General features: G+C 50.4%; 2 protein-coding genes across 2 annotated transcripts; both read right to left on the bottom strand.

Annotated features, from left to right (window-relative positions):
• Nucleotides 1-326: 326 nt before the first annotated feature.
• Nucleotides 327-9084, bottom strand: LOC116592543 (polycystic kidney disease and receptor for egg jelly-related protein-like). Its single transcript, XM_032345708.1, has 2 exons — nucleotides 9071-9084; nucleotides 327-7611 (listed from the first exon to the last, which is right to left on the bottom strand). Exons 1-2 carry the CDS (start codon nucleotides 9082-9084, stop codon nucleotides 849-851), a joined length of 6777 nt encoding a protein of 2258 aa, XP_032201599.1. The 3' UTR covers nucleotides 327-848.
• A 2342-nt stretch (nucleotides 9085-11426) lies between these two features.
• LOC116592542 (polycystic kidney disease and receptor for egg jelly-related protein-like) lies at nucleotides 11427-19979 on the bottom strand. The gene is made up of 2 exons (XM_032345707.1): nucleotides 19966-19979; nucleotides 11427-18499 (listed from the first exon to the last, which is right to left on the bottom strand). Exons 1-2 carry the CDS (start codon nucleotides 19977-19979, stop codon nucleotides 11731-11733), a joined length of 6783 nt encoding a protein of 2260 aa, XP_032201598.1. The 3' UTR covers nucleotides 11427-11730.
• Between the last annotated feature and the right edge of the window lie 2544 nt (nucleotides 19980-22523).

Raw genomic sequence — 22523 nt, 5'->3', positions numbered from 1 at the left:
ACATTTTCTTTATTATTCTGCAGTAAACCACCACGCTGTAAATTACCCAAAGCCCAAGACCTAGATGGACAAATTCTTACAGTCAATATAGAGAACACTTACTATCTTTAGGTGTGAGCCCACTGCCCCAGACAGACAAACACACACACAGACACACACACACACACACCTTTTTGTTGTTGAACAAAATTCATGTCTAATGGCCAGAAAATATTATTACATTTCACAGCTTTAACTGGCAGTAGCCCTCAGGAGTAGATGGCAAGCTCAGACTCCTGAGCTTCAGGTCCAATCCCTAAATTCAAAAGCTGGAAAATAGATCGTGATCTCGGCACAAGGTCCCTCTAGATCTGGCCAAGCTAAATGGTCCGGGGTGGGGGGGGGGCGGTGTGATGGGGAGGATGGGGTGTTGGGTGGGGTATCCCAGGCCTGGTCTGCAAAGGGAACCCCCAGAGGGACTACGAGAGCCACAAACTCTTGGCTCCCCAGCCCCGGGGACACAGTCGCAGCAAGAGAATGCTCTACACTAGAGGGGTAGGGTGGGGACCCTATAGCTCTCTCTCCCCCAACTCCGGGACTCTACTACTCTAAACTGCTGTGGGCTCCAAGGACACCGAGTTCCCCTCTAGAGGGACATCGGCCCTGGCTCCCACGCTGGAGACCTGCCCTACACCCCAGCACTCAGGAGTAGAGGCCAAAGGTGGAGGGAGACACTTCTGAATGTAGGGGTGCGCATTGTGCAGGACACAAGAAGAGAGCACTGCTGAGCCATTGAACATTCCGTACATCTGAGAACCAGCATGGGCAGGGGTGGGGGTCTTGCCTGTGGGTCTTGACCCTGTCACTCATCACACAACAAGGTAAACCATTTTCTTCCCCTTGATGTTTCTGGTCTTCAGCCCCAGATACCGCCGGCTCTTCTTCTCTGGCTGCCCATACAGCATGTTGACAAAGAACTCTGGTTCATCTTTGTCCCTGGGTTGGAAGGTCAGAAACCTAAACATTGCTCTTAGCTTGCGACACAGATAGGTCATTGCTTCCGCTTCGTCTGATGGTTCCTCATACACGGGCTGCTTCATTTCCTCATAGGCAGACAAAATCACGGCCTGAAACAAGTTGATCAATATGCAGATCATCACCAGCATGAAGGATGAGAGGAACAGGACCCCCAGAACCCTGTTGTTGGAGAACTCGGTGTTCTGAAAGGCTGAAACGCAATAGGAGAATATCGTCTGCGTAGCATGAATCAGGTTACTGTAGTTCCACTCGTGTTGACCAAACACCAGGTAGCCAAATGCCATGTACACAAAAAAGTACACGGACACCACCAGGGCCATGTGGCAGATGCCGGGAAGGGCCGCTTGAATGGCCCTCTGAGCCAGGCGCACGTCATAGAAGATTCTGGAATACCTGAGGGTCTTCAAAATGGTCAGAAATAACAGGAAACCCAAAATGATCCTCATGGCGTGATCTACTTGAGAAACCGCATGAAACGGAATGAAATCCTCAGGGTGCGACAAGTAAAAGCGAATTATGCCAGTGGCCAAGAAGTGCTTCCTAAAGAAGAGCACAATCAGCACAGTAAATATGCATTTTAGAGCAAAGTTGAGCAGATTGTACACACTTCTCACGTACGAGGCCCTTTCTTGCATGATGATATAACCCTCATCGACCACATAGGCTACAAAGAAAATGAGAATGGCCACATACAAGTAGATTTCTGCCGAAGTCTCCCTGTCGAAATCAGCAAGCGAGAAGGAGTGCACGGATAGGCTCGTGTTCACAACTCCTAACTGAGACGCCTCAAAAACGACAGAAATGCTACAGAACAGACTGACGTCTGTGTTGAAGGTGGTCAGCTCCAGAATCACGGCCCACGTGTTCTCATCAAGCCACTCGCTGCTCTGGAGTTCCCTGAGCCTCACGGTGGAATTAAAAGGCTGCTGCTCTGGGAAAAAATAGAACGCATAGCCTCCCGACCCATAGGTGTGTAAGAGTCCGTGGGAGACATACCCCCAGATCTTCTCTGGAGGCTTGTAAGTAAACCCATTGGTATTCTTATCCTCAGGCCTCTTGAGAACTTTGTTCCAAAGGCCAGAGTAGCTTCTGGTGTCTTCCGGGTCAGTGCCATAGCTGGGATGACAATGGATTTCTCTTCCCATGCCGGTTTGGGCAAAGTTGGCAGGCAGGCAGAGTTTATCGCCAGGTCTTGCCCTCACCTGCCTCAGCAGTGGAAGCCCCAGGATTTTAGAGGAGCTGTCGGGCAGAAAGGCTGGATTCGGGTCGTTGTGGACCAGGGGCACCAGCACGCTGTTCAGCCACCTGTAGATGTCCTCCAGCTTGGTCACCGAGCCGAGATCCACAGAGAACCGATCGCGAACAAACTGGTTATAGTAAAAGCTGTCCGTGTGACGCAGGAGGGCGACGAGCCTCAACAGGAGGGCTAGAAAGATGAAGTGAGTCAGAACGTAACACAGGAACAGGAAAGCCCTTCTCTTAATTGCCTTCTTCCTCTTGAATATTAGGATTTCGTCTTCGGTGAGGGGCTGGTACATCCTCGATCTTCGGAGCTCCAAGATCTGCTGGTGTCGCCTTTTCCTTTCTTTTCGGTTCATCGCGCCCTGAAGCTCGATCTCAATATAGCGGTACTTGCTTGTCCATGAAAGGTTTTTACAATACTTGGGCCTACCAGCTCTGAAGCCTGACAAGAGTATAATTTTGCATGGCTGCACCAGCAAAACAGACAGACAGAATGAACAAAACGATGCGAAGAGCCAGTCCATTGACTTTTCGTAGCTATAATTCAGCCCATAAAATACAATGAAGAATGAAGATACACCGGACGTGGCGAAAACCAAGAACCACGCTACATAGAGGCAACATGGAGGCAGAACCACCCTGCTCTTCTCCTTGAGCTCGACAGGACCTGCTTGGGAAGAAGGCTCTGTAGAAGCAACAAACTGATTGTTATTTGTGTTTGCGTTACTGGCATTTTTATTTTGTCCCTGCATGCGTGTGACCGTGCTCTGTCCTTTCTTTTGCTGGCGCCCTATCGTAGTGAGCGCCTTGGCAGCCTTCGGAGCTCTAGGTCTTTTCCCAGTTGGAGGCTCCGAAGCCTCCTTGGTGGGTGCATGAGCACTTTCCTCAACGTGCCACTTTTTCAGAAATTCCTCCCAGTGTGCATGTTCTTGCTCCAAGGAATCAGTCCGGGGAGATACCGTTTCTAGAGTCACACGAGGTTCCCTCTGGGAGTAGGTGAAGAGAAAAATGATCAACATTTGCAGAGGGAGTGTAATTAACACACTTTCCAGCCCTATCATCATTGACCTGACGTAGCTCCCCTCTCCTGACGCCATTTCATCTGCTCTGTCGAGATTAAAGAACATAATATTACACAGAAGGGAGGCCATCAGCATTGCCAAACAGCAGGACAGTCTCTGCAGCCGATTGAATGGGCTATCAATGATAGTGGAGAAAATGGAGAACCACAGGTGATCTCTCCCCATCCTGTAAGCTGATTCTATCAGGAAATAGTCCTTTCTGTTGATAGGCTGGTCTGGGTCGGTAACACGAAATGTTCTGTCCAAAGAGGTGTCAATACAAAGCCATTCCCGGCATAAAAACAGCCAGATGTGTCGGCTGAACAGATTTTCTACCTTGACTCTGCTTAGATACCAGCTGGGGGATTTGCCCTCATTGTTGTGCCACACACGAATGGAATGGATGTCCCCCAAGTCCTTTTTCGTGGTTAGGAGAAAAGTGTTGATGCCTCCCCGGTAGAAGGTTGTAAAATGCGGATGGCTCAGACAATGCACATCGCTGCCACCTTCCGTTCCCATAAGTTGCATGAAGACATCCGCCTTGGTCCCGGCCCGACAACGGCTTCCTGTAAAAACAGTCACGAGGTAACACACTTTATCATATGGATCATTATCAAGTAGAATTATCACATGTAGCCGAAGATACTGATCTGTTTCATCTCTCAGCAAAGCCCAGAAAGCTAGGATTATGTACATCAGCATAATGAAAAGTACAGTGACGAGCGTCACATAGTTGCGGGTAACACTGGTGATGACCTCCAACCGAAGATCTACAGCATTAGGGACCACAATCACGTTGGTCGTCAAAAAGTGGGTTTGCAAGTGCCTGCTGGCTTGTTTTATTAGATCCAGCTGCCGCCGGACCCTCCTTGTCCTTTGGCAGATGCAGTGCACTCTTCGCCACGTGGTCCTCTCTCCGAGAACACAAGTATCTTCTCTCCAATCGCTCTGGATCCCATACATGTCTAGGCAGTGAGCGCTGAAAAGAGCGATTCTCACGAGCTTATCATTGGCTGCCAGGACAAAACGAGGTGCCTGCAGAGCTATGACCAAGGTGCACTCAGGCGAGCCGCCTCGCTGAGCTATGACTTGCAGCAGGGACGCTGGAAGGCAAACCACGCGGGCCTCCCTAACGGCACAGGCTGAGTCAAACAGGTCACTCTGGTTGGTCATGGGAGGGATGTCATGAGGTACAAGGAAGGTGGCGACCAGAGCAGTGGGGGTAATTTCACTGCCAGCGTACACCAACACCGTGAACAACACGGTCACTTCGGTCACAATGTGGACCAGCAACTCCTTCACTACACTGCTGTCCACCTCAACCCTAAACTCGCCTGTTGTCCTTTTCAAGGACTCATCAGCTCCCTCGGTCTCACTCTCGGGTCCCACTGTGAGGTTAAAAGCTGCAAAGCTCAAGTTTTTTCTGGCGATGTACACTTCTGCTACATCAGGCATGATCTCGACCACGTCGCCGTCAGGTGTGGTTCCTGTCATCCTGAATCCAACCACCTCTGCCGAACAGCTTTCCTGATCATTCATCCAAGGAAAGGGATCATCTGCAAACTCACAAAACATGGCGGAAATTGGAACGTTTTCTGGTAAACTAGGAACATTGCTCATATTTAGTGTCGGATGGAAATAATTGCGACTGCTTTTCTCATTCATGAAGATATCGGTAACATCCCACCTTTCAGTTTTCCTGACATACACGTTAAGGCTGGAGGCCGTCATTGCGGTGGTCTCATTCCCTGGCACTTTACCCTCCAGTACTGTGTCTGCTAGCGATTCCAACACGTAGAAAGGCTCATCAACCACTTCATAGCTAACAGTCAGTTTCAAGATATTAGACAAAGTTGTTAATATCCCAGTGCTCACAGTTTCTACTTCTTCAGAGCGAACGTGTGCATCACTCTGTCGAGACTGCTGTAGGGCTCGATTTGCTAACCAAATCCTCACTGTAGCCAGTTTCTGAGCCATTCGAGTGAATCCGGCGGTCGTCTGGGTTAATTTAGTAACACTCATGACTACCTGGCTAATTTCCACCAAAGTGCTATTGGGAAGAATGAAAGTCTGGTTGACAAGGTATTCCCGGAGTCTGGCTTTGTCAGCTTCCAAACTTAATTCAGGTTTCATGTTATTCAAAACAGAAGCTGCTATATATATTAAATAGCCTGCAGGTAGAAATTCCTGGCTGTCAAGCAAAGTAGATAGCGATGAATTTGGTCCCATGGTGAAATTGAATAAGCGATCGAGCACGCCCTTCACTGAGATTTTATCCGTAGGGGCATGTACGGTCGCATACAAAGTCGCCTGAGAAAAAGCTCCTAGAGAGTCATACACCTGAACAGATATCTTCATCGCATAACGATTAGCCAACACACCCACGGGGAGAAATGAAGGGGGCGATGTGGACTCATTCCCCAAATACAGGATGGCCCCCAAGGTGTTCTCTTTTACAGAACTGATCTGACCAAAACCATACAAATCAGAGACTACCATTTTGTATGTAAGTGGGATGTTCTTATCCTTAAAATTAGAGCACCGGATGACAAACCTGGTAACAAAGGCAACTCCTGTAGATGGATTAATGCTGCACTCTCCGGTTTCAGGGACATAGTTAATAACAAACGGGTGCTTCAAGTCCACGTTATGCCCACTCCAACTTGCTAGATGTACAGAAGCCCAAAACTTAGCCTCAGGAAAATCCTTCAAAGCAAAAGCTTTTATAGACAAATGAGCCCCATTCCTTCCTGTTGTGGTGTGTTTCGCCCAATCAAAGTTTACCTCATCCCCTAGAGATGACAGAATCGACCATTTATATGCATCGTGGCTTGTTGAACCATTTGTGCAATTGAGAAACAAAGAAAATCTGGCTGAAATACCCAAAACGGCATCACAATTTTCAATACACGAGATGTATGCTGCGGGGGCTGGTCCTTTGAGCACATGTACCTTTCTATCAACATGGGCTCTCCTATCACCCTTGCGGATCACCATTCTGATGAAATACACACCTCCACCTTTCAGTGTTCCTGGCTGAAGTGTGAGGACAGGACCAGAGGCCTCCTTCCAGTTCAGATTAGTCTGCTGTGGGGCGCAGACGCTGTTGCTCATCACTGTGATTTTATGTCCCTGGTAGTTTTTTGGATCCGTGGTACAGTACCAAGAAAAATGGAGTCCCTGCGAAGGGTTGTCCGAATCTGGATCAGAGGACCTCGTTCCATCCAGAACCAGCTGATCTGTGAATTTGATTGTTCTGTTGGGACCCCCAGGAATAACTGCTTCTAGGTCACTTCTAACGATGCTGACATACATGAAATCTGAGGCCGAGGCCTGAGGCCAATTTCGATTCGCATAGACGTCGACTACGAATCTCATCACATACACCCCCCAAGTTAAAGATTTTGGAGGGATATGTAGAAATGTTGGCACCCTCCCTGATTTCGCGATTGGAATATCCAATGGTCTGTACCACTGGGGCAGTTCATTTACCGAGTTGACGGAAAACACCTGCCAGTACGAAACAACTAAGGTGGAGTATGCACAGTTGTACTTGTAGGTGGCATTGAGGGTAGCCTCCATCTTCCTGGTCAGCACCAAGGGTTCACCATCTTTGTTCCTGTTGATCTTCACCATGGTGATCTCACACGGCGCCTCTGGGGATACCTGGCAGGACACGGAAGACTGGATGGCTTGAGGCCCATCCGAGGTGAGAGCTTCCAGGACAACAGGCGTGGGCCCATCCGTGGGACACTGCGTTTGGGCCACGAAGCCCGCGGAGGGGCGAGGCCCGGCGGCCGGCAGGTCGGAGGTGGAACGGCGGGGGCGCCGAGGGCCGGCGGGCCGCAGCGGCACCAGCCAGAAGGTCCACTCCGGGCGCCCGAGCGCGCGGGGCAGCGCGGTGCGCCACAGCAGGGACAGCCGGCCGCGGCGCGCAGACAGCCGCAGGTGCACGAGCGCGGGCGCGGCGGCCAGGCGCGCGCGCAGCAGGACGCGCAGCAGGACACAGAGCGGGCGCGCGGGGCCGCGGGGCAGGCAGAGGCGGCCGCCACCGGCCAGGATCACGCCGCCGCCAGGGGCCGCGCGGGGCCGCAGGTGGACGCGGACGCTGCCGGCCGGCTCCCCGAGGCCCGGGGCGGCCCTCCAAGCGCGCAGCGCGGCCGCGTCTCCGAGGGCTGGGCCGCATGTCCCGGCGGCTGGCGAGGGGCGGCGGGCCGAGGCTGCATCCGGGCGGCTGGGTCCGGACTCTGGTGTGGCGGTCGCCCGGGAGTCGGGGATGGCAGCCAGGTCCCTGCCAGGAGACGTGGGCCGTGGAAGGAAGCCTTGACTCAGGGCTAGGCCCAGGCCCAGGCCCAGGCCCAGGAGTAGGAGAAGGAGAAGCAGGGTTCTGGGCCGCATAGCGCTGCCTGCCTGGGTACCAGGGAGCCGCTAACACAAGGGTGGGGTCTGTCTAACGGCCACAGGGGGCTCGTGGCCTGGGGTGGGTGGGGGTGGCGCGGGCCATGGGTCATGACCCTGGAGCAAGGAATGGGGTGGGCTTCCGGTGTCCCCTCCCCCTGCCTGCCACGATAGGCCTCCAAGCAGCAGTGCTCATGGAATTAAGGGGGCCAAGGCTCCTAACAGCTTGGAAAGTGCTCTCCTTAGCTGGCATCCCCTTCCCCTGGCAAAAAACCACAGTGCTATGACCTCCCTGAGAGCCCAGGTTTTCTGATTTCTGATTTGATTGTGACTATGGTTTTCTTGATTTGCTTTTCCTACTTTCTTAGGATGAAACCCCTAATCCTTGGCTTTAGATCTTCTTCATTTCTCTAGAAGCATTTAATGCTGCAAATGTCCCACCAAACACTGCTTAACTGCCTCCTGCATGCTTGCCTAGTTTTGTTATCATTCAATTTAAACTATTTCTACTTGCCCCTGATAGGGTTATGAACCATCAGTTCAAGTGGCTTATTTAATTCCCCAGTATTTGGAGTTTGTGTGAAATCTTAGTTATGCTGGTTTCTAACTTAAGTCAGTTGTGGTCAGAGAATACATTCCATCTGATTTTGAGCCTTTGCATGGACTGAGACTTGCTTGAGAGCCCATACAGTAGTGTGGTCTACCTTGCTGTATGGTCCTGGTGCCCTTTAAAACAAGATGTGTCTCCCATCATTGGGTGGGTTGTCCTACAGACATCCACTAGATCAAGAGAGTGGGTACCCCAGTGTTTCATCTTTTATGTCTCCCCTGGGTTTTCTCTAGTTTTTCTATCACTCGCTGAGAGAGGCTGTTACTCTCTCCTGTGCTGACTGGGAAACTGTGTCCTTGACCCTTTCTTTCTGTCCATCTTTGCTTCATGTCTTTTCAGGCTCTATTAGATGGATACACATTGGTGTTACGTCCATGTGAATTGGTCCTTATCTCATGATGAGATGTTTCTGTTTATCTCAGTAATCATCTCTGTTTGGAAGTCCGTTTCACGTAATGTTCAATGCCAGATGATATGTTGATTGTATCTGAATAAACCTGGAAAATGAAATGAAAATAGCCACACTAGCCTTCTTCTGCTTACTGTCTCCATGCCATATCTTTTTTTCATTCGTTTCTTTTTCAGCTTATGTATGTCTTTATATGTAAAGTGGTCTTCTGAACGCAACATGTAATAGGGTTTTCTTTTCTTATCCTCTCTCTCTGAGTGCACCACCCCGAAGGACAGGCCATTGTCAGGACAGAAGAAGGCAGCCATTGCAAGGAAGGGAGATGGCCCTTACTGAGAAGCGATCATGCTGACACCCTGAGCTTGGCCGTGGGGCTCCAGAGCTGTGAGAAATAAATCCTTGCTGTTCAGACACTGCCCCCACTCCGCTCCCCCCACCGTAGGTATTTTGTTTTATCAGTCTGAGCTAAGACAACCGGAAAGGTCAGGGCTGAAAACTCATACTGGGTCATCAGAGGCATGTAGGATAGAGGCCCAGATGGAGAAGGAGACAGACTCTGGTTGTCTCTGGTACTTAGAGGAGAGGCAGACAGAGACAGGCAGTGGGTCAAGATGGAGAGTAGGAGGGTGTGGTGTCCTGGAAGCCAAGGAAAGAGGGGATTCAGGAAAGACACAGTGTGGCCTGATGGGTCAGAGAAGCTGAAGATGAGGAAGAGGAACTCGGAGATCATGCTCCTAGCCTGCTGACTCCCTGTCCACTCTCAGCACCCCCCCACCCCACAACACACACTTTGGGACAGGAGTCCCCAGGCCTGGGCCTGCGCCACAGGCAGCAGGGTCTGTGTGCACCCCAGGAACAGACGAGATAGGTACAAAAGGAGCCCTGTCCCTTCCCCATGGACACTTTAGAGCAATGGCGCTGTGATCCATGGCGCCCTTGGTGATGAGCCCCGTGACCCGGCCCTCCGGAGCCTGCCCTACTCCAGCTTCCAGAGGACCCTCTGGCCTGCAGGGTCACATGCCCCAGTCAGACCTGCTCTTCCCTTGTGCCTCCCCAACGTGCCCCTCTCGAGGCCCCACAACCCCTATGTATGCCAAGCACTGTGCTGCCCCTGAAGCCAAAAGGCCTGGGGCTGGGCCTTCTATCTTTGGGCAATTGAGAATTAAGGAAGATACAAGGCATTTTTGTAATCCTGGGAATAACACCGGTTCCGGGACGTGCACAGAGGGGAGCTGAGGAAACACTCTGATTTTCTTACTAGCAGATAGGACCTCTGGGTGCTTCCAGCAAGAGCATTCCTTGGATCACAGCCACGATTATATGCTGCGGACTTTATTTTCTGTGTCTGCCCACAGATGGACCATCTGGATGAAGCTTTTCATGTACGACCGGTAACCACTCAGATACATGACCTTGTCTCTAGAATACTGTTCAAGCCCTAAGACAGGCTACACAACTTAGAAGATGGACTACGAGAGCTACGGGAAATACTAAAAGAACAAATCACTCTCTTTGGTAGAAAATAAAGTTAATTTTGAATTTGAGCTCCTTACCAGTTGTAATATAAGAAGAAAACCAATCCAAAGGATTAGCAATATCTCAAAGTATTTTTAAAGAGGATTCCCAAAGAAACCACATATTTACAGATAAAAGGAGAAGGACATGTGGGTGGCTCAGTCAGTTAGCCTGTGTCTTCCACTCAGGTCATGATCCATCCTGGGATCTAGGCCTGCTTCCTGCTCCGTGCTCAGAGTGGATTCTACTTCTCACTCTGCCCTATCTCTCTCTCTCTCAAATCATAACATCCTAAAAAAGAGAAGAAAATCTAAATCTGACCTTCAGACACTCTTGTGTGAGTGGCATGGAAAGCACATGTGCGTGTCTGTGACCATTCCAGCACAGCTCAGGACCACAGGGGCACCCAGTGAATATCAAAGCCTTGGGACAAAGTTGTCTCCCAGCTGCTTGGGTTGGCCCCTTCACTGGCTCTCCATGGGGAAGGCAGGATCCACCTGTACATACACCCCTCACGCTGAAATCACGGCAAGTCTCCCAGGAACAATCACATTTAATTCCGATAAAGCTTAAAGTGGCATCTACATAAATGAACATGCTTCTGAGCAGAACTGTAAGTGTTCGAGCCATATTGCTCTTAAACAATAAACCACATTTTTTTTTATTAGTCTGCAGTAATCCACCACGCTGTAAATTAAGCAAAGCCCAAGACCTGGATGGACAAATTCTTACAGTCAATATAGAGAACACTTAATGTCTTTTGATGTGAGCCCACTGCCCCAGACAGACAAACACACACACACACACACACACACACACACACACACACCTTTCGCTGTTGAACAAAATTCATGTCTAATGGCCACAAAATATTATATTTTATAGCTTTAACTGGCAGTAGCCCTCAGGAGTAGATGGAAAACTCAGACTCCTGACCTTAAGGTCCCATCCCTAATTTCAAAAGTAGGAAGAAAGATCCTGATTATCCTGATCATCCTGACCACATGGTCCCTCCAGCCCTGGCCCACCTAGATGTTGAGCCTTGGGGGGGTGTTGAGATGGGTTTGCCAAGGAAACCCCCAGAGGCACAGGGTGACCTATAAACTCTTGGCTCCGAACCCCAGAGGAATCAGTTGCAGCAAGAGAAGTTTCTGCCCTAGATGGGTAGAGTGGGGACCCTATAGCTCTCTCTCCCCCAACTCCGGGACTCTACTACTCTAAACTGCTGTGGGCTCCAAGGACACCGAGTTCCCCTCTAGAGGGACATCGGCCCTGGCTCCCACGCTGGAGACCTGCCCTACACCCCAGCACTCAGGAGTAGAGGCCAAAGGTGGAGGGAGACACTTCTGAATGTAGGGGTGCGCATTGTGCAGGACACAAGAAGAGAGCACTGCTGAGCCATTGAACATTCCTTACATCTGAGAACCAGCATGGGCAGGGGTGGGGGTCTTGCCTGTGGGTCTTGACCCTGTCACTCATCACACAACAAGGTAAACCATTTTCTTCCCTTTGATGTTTCTGGTCTTCAGCCCCAGATACCGCCGGCTGTTCTTCTCTGGCTGCCCATACAGCATGTTGACAAAGAACTCTGGCTCATCTTCGTCCCTGGGTTGGAAGGTCAGAAACCTAAACATTGCTCTTAGCTTGCGACACAGATAGGACATTGCTTCTGCTTCGTCTGATGGTTCCTCATACACGGGCTGCTTCATTTTCTTATAGGTAGACAAAATCACTGCCCGAAAAAAGTTGATCAATACACAGATCATAACCAACACAAAACAAGAGAGGAACAAGACCCCCAGAACCCTGTTGTTGGAGAACTCGGTGTTCTGAAAGGCTGGAACACAATAGAAGAATATCGTCTGCGTAGCATGAATCAGGTTACTGTAGTTCCACTCGTGTTGACCAAACACCAGGGAGCCGATGACCATGAACACAAAGAAGTACACAGATACCAGCAGGGCAATGTGGCAGATGCCAGGAAGGGCCGCTTGAATGGCCCTCTGAGCCAGGCGCACGTCATAGAAGATTCTGGAATACCTGAGGGTCTTCAAAATGGTCAGAAATAACAGGAAACCCAAAATGATCCTCATGGCGTGATCTACTTGAGAAACCGCATGAAACGGAATGAAATCCTCAGGGTGCGACAAGTAAAAGCGAATTATGCCAGTGGCCAAGAAGTGCTTCCTAAAGAAGAGCACAATCAGCACAGTAAATATGCATTTTAGAGCAAAGTTGAGCAGATTGTACACACTTCTCACGTACGAGGCCCTTTCTTGCATGATGATATAACCCTCATCGACCACATAGGCTACAAAGAAAATGAGAATGGCCACATACAAGTAGATTTCTGCCGAAGTCTCCCTGTCGAAATCAGCAAGCGAGAAGGAGTGCACGGATAGGCTCGTGTTCACAACTCCTAACTGAGACGCCTCAAAAACGACAGAAATGCTACAGAACAGACTGACGTCTGGGTTGAAGGTGGTCAGCTCCAGAATCACGGCCCACGTGTTCTCATCAAGCCACTCGCTGCTCTGGAGTTCCCTGAGCCTCACGGTGGAATTAAAAGGCTGCTGCTCTGGGAAAAAATAGAACGCATAGCCTCCGGACCCATAGGTGTGTAAGAGTCCGTGGGAGACATACCCCCAGATCTTCTCTGGAGGCTTGTAAGTAAACCCATTGGTATTCTTATCCTCAGGCCTCTTGAGAACTTTGTTCCAAAGGCCAGAGTAGCTTCTGGTGTCTTCCAGGTCAGTGCCATAGCTGGGATGACAATGGATTTCTCTTCCCATGCTGGTTTGGGCAAAGTTGGCAGGCAGGCAGAGTTTATCGCCAGGTCTTGCCCTCACCTGCCTCAGCAGTGGAAGCCCCAGGATTTTAGAGGAGCTGTCGGGCAGAAAGGCTGGATTCGGGTCGTTGTGGACCAGGGGCACCAGCACGCTGTTCAGCCACCTGTAGATGTCCTCCAGCTTGGTCACCGAGCCGAGATCCACAGAGAACCGATCGCGAACAAACTGGTTATAGTAAAAGCTGTCCGTGTGATGCAGGAGGGCGACGAGCCTCAACAGGAGGGCTAGAAAGATGAAGTGAGTCAGAACGGAACACAGGATCAGAAAAGCCCTTCTCTTAATTGCCCTCTTCCTCTTGAATATTAGGATTTCGTCTTCGGTGAGGGGCTGGTACATCCTCGATCTTTGGAGCTCCATGATTTGCTCCTGTCGGCTTCCCATTTCTTCTGGGCTCAGTGTGCTCTTTAACTCGATCTCAGTGTAGCGGAACTGGCTTTCCCATGAAAGGTTTTTACAATACTTGGGCGAACTTGATCTGAAGCCAGACAGAAGTATAATTTTACACGTTTGCACCAGAAAAATCGACAGACAGAATGAACAAAACGATGCGAAGAGCCAGTCCATTGACTTTTCATAGCCATAGGTCAGCCCATAAAATACAATGAAGAATGAAGATACAATGGACGTGGCGAGAACCAGCACCCACGCTATCTGAAGGCACCACGAAGGCAGAACGAAACTGCTCTTCTCCTTGAGTTCCAGAGTGGAACCCGCATGGGATGGCGGCTCTCTGGAAGGAACATTTTGATTGTTATTTGTGTTTGTGTTACTGGCATTAATGTTTGTTGCCTGGGTGCTTGAGTCCCTGCTCTCATTCTTCTTAGGCTGCTGCCGTGTCACAGACAGCGCCTGGGCAGTCTTTTGAAGTCTAGGCCTTTTCCCAGTTGGAGGCTCCAAAGCAGCCTTGGTGGATGAGTCCCCAGACTCACGGGCATACCATCTTCTCAGAAATTCCTCCCAGTATAAATTCTCTAGCTCCATGGGAGAAGCCTTTTGGGGAGATATCTTTTCTAGAGTCACACGAGGTTCCCTCTGGGAGTAGGTGAAGAGAAAAATGATCAATATTTGCAGAGGCAGCGTAATTAACACACTTTCCAATCCTATCATCATTGACCTGACGTAGCTCCTCTCTCCTGAATCCAAATTTTCTCGTCTGTCGAGATTAAAGAACATAATATTACACAGAAGGGAGGCCATCAGCATTGCCAAACAGCAGGACAGTCTCTGCAGCCTGCTGAATGTCTTAGAACTATTGTTGGAGAAAATAGAGAACCACGTGTGATCTCTCCCCATCCTGTAAGCTGATTCTATCAGGAAATAGTCCTTTCTGTTGATAGGCTGGTCTGGGTCGGTAACACGAAATGTTCTGTCCAAAGAGGTGTCAATACAAAGCCATTCCCGGCATAAAAACAGCCAGATGTGTCGGCTGAACAGATTTTCTACCTTGACTCTGCTTAGATACCAGCTGGGGGATTTGCCCTCATTGTTGTGCCACACACGAATGGAATGGATGTCCCCTAAGTCCCTTTTCGTGGTTAGGAGAAAAGTGTTGATGCCTCCCCGGTAGAGGGTTGTAAAATACGGATGGCTCAGACAATGCACATTGCTGGCACCTTCCGTTCCCATAAGTTGCATGAAGACATCGGCCCTGGTCCCGGCCCCACACCGGCTTCCTGTAAAAATAGTCACGAGGTAACACACCTTATCATAAGGATCATTATCTAGTAGAATTATCACGTGTAGCCGAAGATACCGATCCCTCCCATCCATCAGCAAAGCCCAGAAAGCTAGGATTATGTACATCATCGTAATGAAAAGTACAGTGAAGAGCGTCACAGGGTTGTGGGTTATGTTCTTGATGACCTCCAACCTTAGATCCACAGCATTAGGAATCACAATCAATTTGGTTGTTAAAAAGTGGATTTGCAGGTGCCGGCTGGCTTGTTTTATTAGATCCAGCTGCCGCCGGACCCTCCTTGTCCTTTGGCAGATGCAGTGCACTCTTCGCCACGTGGTCCTCTCTCCAAGAACACAGGTATCTTCTCTCCAATCGCTCTGGATCCCATACATGTCTAGGCAGTGAGCGCTGAAAAGAGCGATTCTCACGAGCTTATCATTGGCTGCCAGGACAAAACGAGGTGCCTGCAGAGCTATGACCAAGGTGCACTCAGGCGAGCCGCCTCGCTGAGCTATGACTTGCAGCAGGGACGCTGGAAGGCAAACCACGCGGGCCTCCCTAACGGCACAGGCAGGGCCGAGTAGTTCACTATGGGTGGCCATGGGAGGGATATCATGGGGCACAAAGAATGTGGCGACCAGAGCAGTGGGGGTAATTTCACTGCCAGCGTACACCAACACCGTGAACAACACGGTCACTTCGGTCACAATGTGGACCAGCAACTCCTTCACTACACTGCTGTCCACCTCAACCCTAAACTTCCCTGTCGTCCTTTTCAAGGACTCATCAGTTCCCTCGGTCTCACTCTCGGGTCCCACTGTGAGGTTAAAAGCTGCAAAGCTCAAGTTTTTTCTGGCGATGTACACTTCTGCTACATCAGGCATGATCTCGACCACGTCGCCGTCAGGTGTGGTTCCTGTCATCCTGAATCCAACCACCTCTGCCGAACAGCTTTCCTGATCATTCATCCAAGGAAAGGGATCATCTGCAAACTCACAAAACATGGTGGAAATTGGAGCGTTTTCAGGTAAAGTAGGAATATTGCTCACATTTACCGTCGGATGAAAATAATTGCGACTGCTTTTCTCATTCATGAAGATATCGGTAACATCCCACATTTCAGTTTTCCTGACATACACGTTAAGGCTGGAGGCCGTCATTGCGGTGGTCTCATTCCCTGGCACTTTACCCTCCAGTACTGTGTCTGCTAGCGATTCCAACACGTAGAAAGGCTCATCAACCACTTCATAGCTAACAGTCAGTTTCAAGATATTAGACAAAGTTGTTAATATCCCAGTGCTCACAGTTTCTACTTCTTCAGAGCGAACGTGTGCATCACTCTGTCGAGACTGCTGTAGGGCTCGATTTGCTAACCAAATCCTCACTGTAGCCAGTTTCTGAGCCAATCGAGTGAATCCGGCGGTCGTCTGGGTTAATTTAGTAACACTCATGACTACCTGGCTAATTTCCACCAAAGTGCTATTGGGAAGAATGAAAGTCTGGTTGACAAGGTATTCCCGGAGTCTGGCTTTGTCAGCTTCCAAACTTAATTCAGGTTTCATGTTATTCAAAACAGAAGCTGCTATATATATTAAATAGCCTGCAGGTAGAAATTCCTGGCTGTCAAGCAAAGTAGATAGCTTTGAATTTGGTCCCATGGTGAAATTGAATAAGCGATCGAGCACGCCCTTCGCTGAGATTTTATCCGTAGGGGCATGTACAGTCGCATACAAAGTCGCCTGAGAAAAAGCTCCTAGAGAGTCATACACCTGAACAAATATCTTCATCGCATAACGATTAGCCAACACACCCACGGGGAGAAATGAAGGGGGCGATGTGGACTCATTCCCCAGATAGAGGATGGCCCCCAAGGTGTTCTCTTGTATAGAACTGATCTGACCAAAACCATACAAATCAGAGACTATCATTTTGTATGTAAGTGGGATGTTCTTATCCTTAAAATTATTGCACCGGATGACAAATCTGGTAACAAAGGCAATTCCTGTAGCTGGATTAATGCTGCACTCTCCGGTTTCAGGGACATTGTTGATAACAAACGGGTGCTTCAAGTCCACATTATGCCCACTCCAAGTTGCTAGATGCACAGAAGCCCAAAACTTAGCTTCAGGAAAATCCTTCAAAGCAAAAGGTTTTATAGACAAATGAGCCCCATTCCTTCCTGTTGTGGTGTGTTTCGCCCAATCAAAGTTTACCTCATCCCCTAGAGATGACAGAATCGACCATTTATACACATCCTGGCTTGTTGAACCAGTTGTGCAATTGAGAAACAAAGAAAATCTGGCTGAAATACCCAAAACGGCATCACAATTTTCAATACACGAGATGTATGCTATGGGGACTGGTCCTTTGAGCACGTGTACCTTTCTATCAATATGGCCTCTCCTAGCACCCTTGCGGATCACCATTCTGAAGAAATACACACCTCCACCTTTCAGTGTTTTTGGCTGAAGTGTGAGGACAGGACCAGTGGCCTCCTTCCAAATCACATCAGTCTGCTTTGGGGAGCAGACGCTGTTGCTCATCACTGTGACTTCCTCTCCCTGGTAGTTTTTCGGATCAGTGGTACAGTACCAAGTAAAAAGCAAACCCTCAGATGGGTTTTCCGAATCTGCATCAGAGGACGCCCTTCCTTGCAGAATCAGCCTGTCTGTGAATTGGATTACTAAATCAGGATTGCCGGGAATAACTGCCAATAGATCACTTCTAGTGATGTTGACATAGATGAAATCTGAGCCTTTTGTCTTAAGTATCTTTGTTTTTGCATCAAAGATGTTGAGTGTGAATCTGAAAGCATACGACCCGAAAGATAAGGTTTTGGGGCGGATTTCCAAATGTAGTGGAGATATTCCAAGTCTGGTGTCCCGTGTTTTCAAAGGTGCACTCCAGTCCGGGATGTTTCCGGAGCGCACGGGAAAGACGTCCCACTCTGGAACAATTGAGGTGGTGTTAGGGCAGTTGTGCTTAATGGATACACTGAGGGTAGCCTCCATCTTCCTGGTCAGCACCAAGGGTTCACCATCTTTGTTCCTGTTGATCTTCACCATGGTGATCTCACACGGCGCCTCTGGGGATACCTGGCAGGACACGGAAGACTGGATGGCTTGAGGTCCATCCGAGGTGAGAGCTTCCAGGACAACAGGCGTGGGCCCATCCGTGGGACACTGCGTTTGGGCCACGAAGCCCGCGGAGGCGCGAGGCCCGGCGGCCGGCAGGTCGGAGGTGGAACGGCGGGGGCGCCGAGGGCCGGCGGGCCGCAGCGGCACCAGCCAGAAGGTCCACTCCGGGCGCCCGAGCGCGCGGGGCAGCGCGGTGCGCCACAGCAGGGACAGCCGGCCGCGGCGCGCAGACAGCCGCAGGTGCACGAGCGCGGGCGCGGCGGCCAGGCGCGCGCGCAGCAGGACGCGCAGCAGGACACAGAGCGGGCGCGCGGGGCCGCGGGGCAGGCAGAGGCGGCCGCCACCGGCCAGGATCACGCCGCCGCCAGGGGCCGCGCGGGGCCGCAGGTGGACGCGGGCGCTGCCGGCCGGCTCCCCGAGGCCCGGGGCGGCCCTCCAAGCGCGCAGCGCGGCCGCGTCTCCGAGGGCTGGGCCGCATGTCCCGGCGGCTGGCGAGGTGCGGCGGGCCGAGGCTGCATCCGGGCGGCTGGGTCCGGACTCTGGTGTGGCGGTCGCCCGGGAGTCGGGGATGGCAGCCAGGTCCCTGCCAGGAGACGTGGGCCGTTGAAGGAAGCCTTGACTCAGGGCTAGGCCCAGGCCCAGGCCCAGGCCCAGGAGTAGGAGAAGGAGAAGCAGGGTTCTGGGCCGCATAGCGCTGCCTGCCTGGGTACCAGGGAGCCGCTAACACAAGGGTGGGGTCTGTCTAACGGCCACAGGGGGCTCGTGGCCTGGGGTGGGTGGGGGTGGCGCGGGCCATGGGTCATGACCCTGGAGCAAGGAATGGGGTGGGCTTCCGGTGTCCCCTCCCCCTGCCTGCCAAGATAGGCCTCCAAGCAGCAGTGCTCATGGAATTAAGGGGGCCAAGGCTCCTAACAGCCTGGAAAGTGCTCTCCTTAGCTGGCATCCCCTTCCCCTGGCAAAAAACCACAGTGCTATGACCTCCCTGAGAGCCCAGGTTTTCTGATTTCTGATTTGATTGTGACTATGGTTTTCTTGATTTGCTTTTCCTACTTTCTTAGGATGAAACCCCTAATCCTTGGCTTTAGATCTTCTTCATTTCTCTAGAAGCCTTTAATGCTGCAAATGTCCCACCAAACACTGCTTAACTGCCTCCTGCATGCTTGCCTAGTTTTGTTATCATTCAATTTAAACTATTTCTACTTGCCCCTGATAGGGTTATGAACCATCAGTTCAAGTGGCTTATTTAATTCCCCAGTATTTGGAGTTTGTGTGAAATCTTAGTTATGCTGGTTTCTAACTTAAGTCAGTTGTGGTCAGAGAATACATTCCATCTGATTGGTGAGCCTTTGCATGGACTGAGACTTGCTTGAGAGCCCATACAGTAGTGTGGTCTACCTTGCTGTGTGGTCCTGGTGCCCTTTAAAACAAGATGTGTCTCCCATCATTGGGTGGGTTGTCCTACAGACATCCACTAGATCAAGAGAGTGGGTACCCCAGTGTTTCATCTTTTATGTCTCCCCTGGGTTTTCTCTAGTTTTTCTATCACTCGCTGAGAGAGGCTGTTACTCTCTCCTGTGCTGACTGGGAAACTGTGTCCTTGACCCTTTCTTTCTGTCCATCTTTGCTTCATGTCTTTTCAGGCTCTATTAGATGGATACACATTGGTGTTACGTCCATGTGAATTGGTCCTTATCTCATGATGAGATGTTTCTGTTTATCTCAGTAATCATCTCTGTTTGGAAGTCCATTTCACGTGATGTTCAATGCCAGATGATATGTTGATTGTATCTGAATAAACCTGGAAAATGAAATGAAAATAGCCACACTAGCCTTCTTCTGCTTACTGTCTCCATGTCATATCTTTTTTTCATTCGTTTCTTTTTCAGCTTATGTATGTCTTTATATGTAAAGTGGTCTTCTGAAGGCAACATGTAATAGGGTTTTCTTATCTTATCCTCTCTCTCTGAGTGCACCACCCCTAAGGACAGGCCATTGTCAGGACAGAAGAAGGCAGCCATTGCAAGGAAGGGAGATGGAGATGGCCCTTACTGAGAAGCGATCATGCTGACACCCTGAGCTTGGCCGTGGGGCTCCAGAGCTGTGAGAATTAAATCCTTGCTGTTCAGACACTGCCCCCACTCTGCTCCCCCCCCCCACCCGGAGGTATTTTGTTTTATCAGTCTGAGCTAAGACAACCGGAAAGGTCAGGGCTGAAAACTCATATTGGGTCATCAGAGGCATGTAGGGTAGAGGCCCAGATGGAGAAGGAGACAGACTCTGGTTGTCTCTGGTACTTAGAGGAGAGGCAGACAGAGACAGGCAGAGGGTCAAGATGGAGAGTAGGAGGGTGTGGTGTCCTGGAAGCCAAGGAAAGAGGGGATTCAGGAAAGACACAGTGAGGCCTGATGGGTCAGAGAAGCTGAAGATGAGGAAGAGGAACTCGGAGATCATGCTCCTAGCCTGCTGACTCCCTGTCCCCTCTCAGCACCCCCCCACCCCACAACACAAACTTTGGGACAGGAGTCCCCAGGCCTGGGCCTGCGCCACAGGCAGCAGGGTCTGTGTGCACCCCAGGAACAGACGAGATAGGTACAAAAGGAGCCCTGTCCTTCCCCATGGACACTTTAGAGCAATGGCGCTGTGATCCATGGCGCCCTTGGTGATGAGCCCCGTGACCCGGCACTCCGGAGCCTGCCCTACTCCAGCTTCCAGAGGACCCTCTGGCCTGCAGGGTCACATGCCCCAGTCAGACCTGCTCTTCCCTTGTGCCTCCCCAACGTGCCCCTCTCGAGGCCCCACAACCCCTATGTATGCCAAGCACTGTGCTGCCCCTGAAGCCAAAAGGCCTGGGGCTGGGCCTTCTGCCATTGGGCAACTGAGGATTAAGGAAGATACAAGGCATTTTTGTAATCCTGGGAATAACACCGGTTCCGGGACGTGCACAGAGGGGAGCTGAGGAAACACTCTGATTTTCTTACTAGCAGATAGGACCTCTGGGTGCTTCCAGCAAGAGCATTCCTTGGATCACAGCCACGATTATATGCTGCGGACTTTATTTTCTGTGTCTGCCCACAGATGGACCATCTGGATGAAGCTTTTCATGTACGACCGGTAACCACTCAGATACATGACCTTGTCTCTAGAATACTGTTCAGGCCCTAAGACAGGCTACACAAGTTAGGACAAGGACTACAGGAACTATGGGAAATACTGAAAGAGCAAATCACTCTCTTTGGTAGAAAATAAAGTTAATTTTGAATTTGAGCTCCCTACCAGTTGTAATATAAGAAGAAAACCAATCCAAAGGATTAGCAATATCTCAAAGTATTTTTAAAGAGGATTCCCAAAGAATCCACATATTTACAGATAAAAGGAGAAGGGCATGTGGGTGGCTCAGTCAGTTAGCCTGTGTCTTCCACTCAGGTCATGATCCATCCTGGGATCTAGGCCTGCTTCCTGCTCCGTGCTCAGAGTGGATTCTACTTCTCACTCTGCCCTTTCTCTCTCTCTCTCAAATCATAACATCCTAAAAAAGAGAAGAAAATCTAAATCTGACCTTCAGGCACTCTTGTGTGAGTGGCATGGAAAGCACATGTGCGTGTCTGTGAGCCATTCCAGCACAGCTCAGGACCACAGGGGCACCCAGTGAATATCAAAGCCTTGGGACAAAGTTGTCTCCCAGCTGCTTGGGTTGTCCCCCTTCACTGGCTCTCCATGGGGAAGGCAGGATCCACCTGTACATACACCCCTCACGCTGAAATCACGGCAAGTCTCACAGGCGCAATCTCACATTTAATTCCGATAAAGCTTAAAGTGGCATCTACATAAATGAACATGCTTCTGAGCAGAACTCTAAGAGTTGTGAGCCATATTGCTCTTAAACAATAAACCACATTTTCTTTATTATTCTCAAGTAATCCACCACGCTGTAAATTACCCAGAGCCCAAGACCTAGATGGACAAATTCTTACAGTCAATATAGAGAACACTTATTGTCTTTCGGTGTGAGCCCACTCCCCCTGACAAACAGACACACACACACGCCTTTTTGCTGTTGAACAAAATTCATGTCTAATGGTCAGAAAAATGGTATTATATTTCACAGCTTTAACTGGCAGTAGCCATCAGACGTAGATGGGAAGCTCAGACTCCTGACCTAAAGGTCTCATCCCTAAATTCGTAAACAGAAAGAGAGATCCTGATGTTGGTACACTGGCCCTCCAGCCCTGGCCCAGCTGGATTGTGAGAGGTCTGGTGTGGAGGGGAAGTCAAGGGATGAGAGGGGTTTCCCAGCTCTGCTCTGCAAGGGGATTCCCCAAAGTGACTGAGGGACCCACAAACTCCTGACACCCAGCACAAAGAGAAGTCGCAGGAGCGAATGCTCCTCCCTAGGGAAGTAGAGTGGGGACGCTTTAGAGCTCTCTGCCCAACTCCGGGTCTCTACTACACTAAACAGCGGAGGGTTCCAAGGACACCGAGTTCCCCTCTAGAGGGACATCGGCCCTGGCTCCCACGCTGGAGACCTGCCCTACACCCCAGCACTCAGGAGTAGAGGCCAAAGGTGGAGGGAGACACTTCTGAATGTAGGGGTGCGCATTGTGCAGGAC

This window comes from Mustela erminea, chromosome 6 (genome assembly GCF_009829155.1).
Source record: "Mustela erminea isolate mMusErm1 chromosome 6, mMusErm1.Pri, whole genome shotgun sequence".
NCBI lineage: Eukaryota > Metazoa > Chordata > Mammalia > Carnivora > Mustelidae > Mustela > Mustela erminea.
The sequence above is the reverse complement of the archived record's forward strand: the minus strand, read 5'-3'. Positions and strand labels throughout refer to the sequence as shown.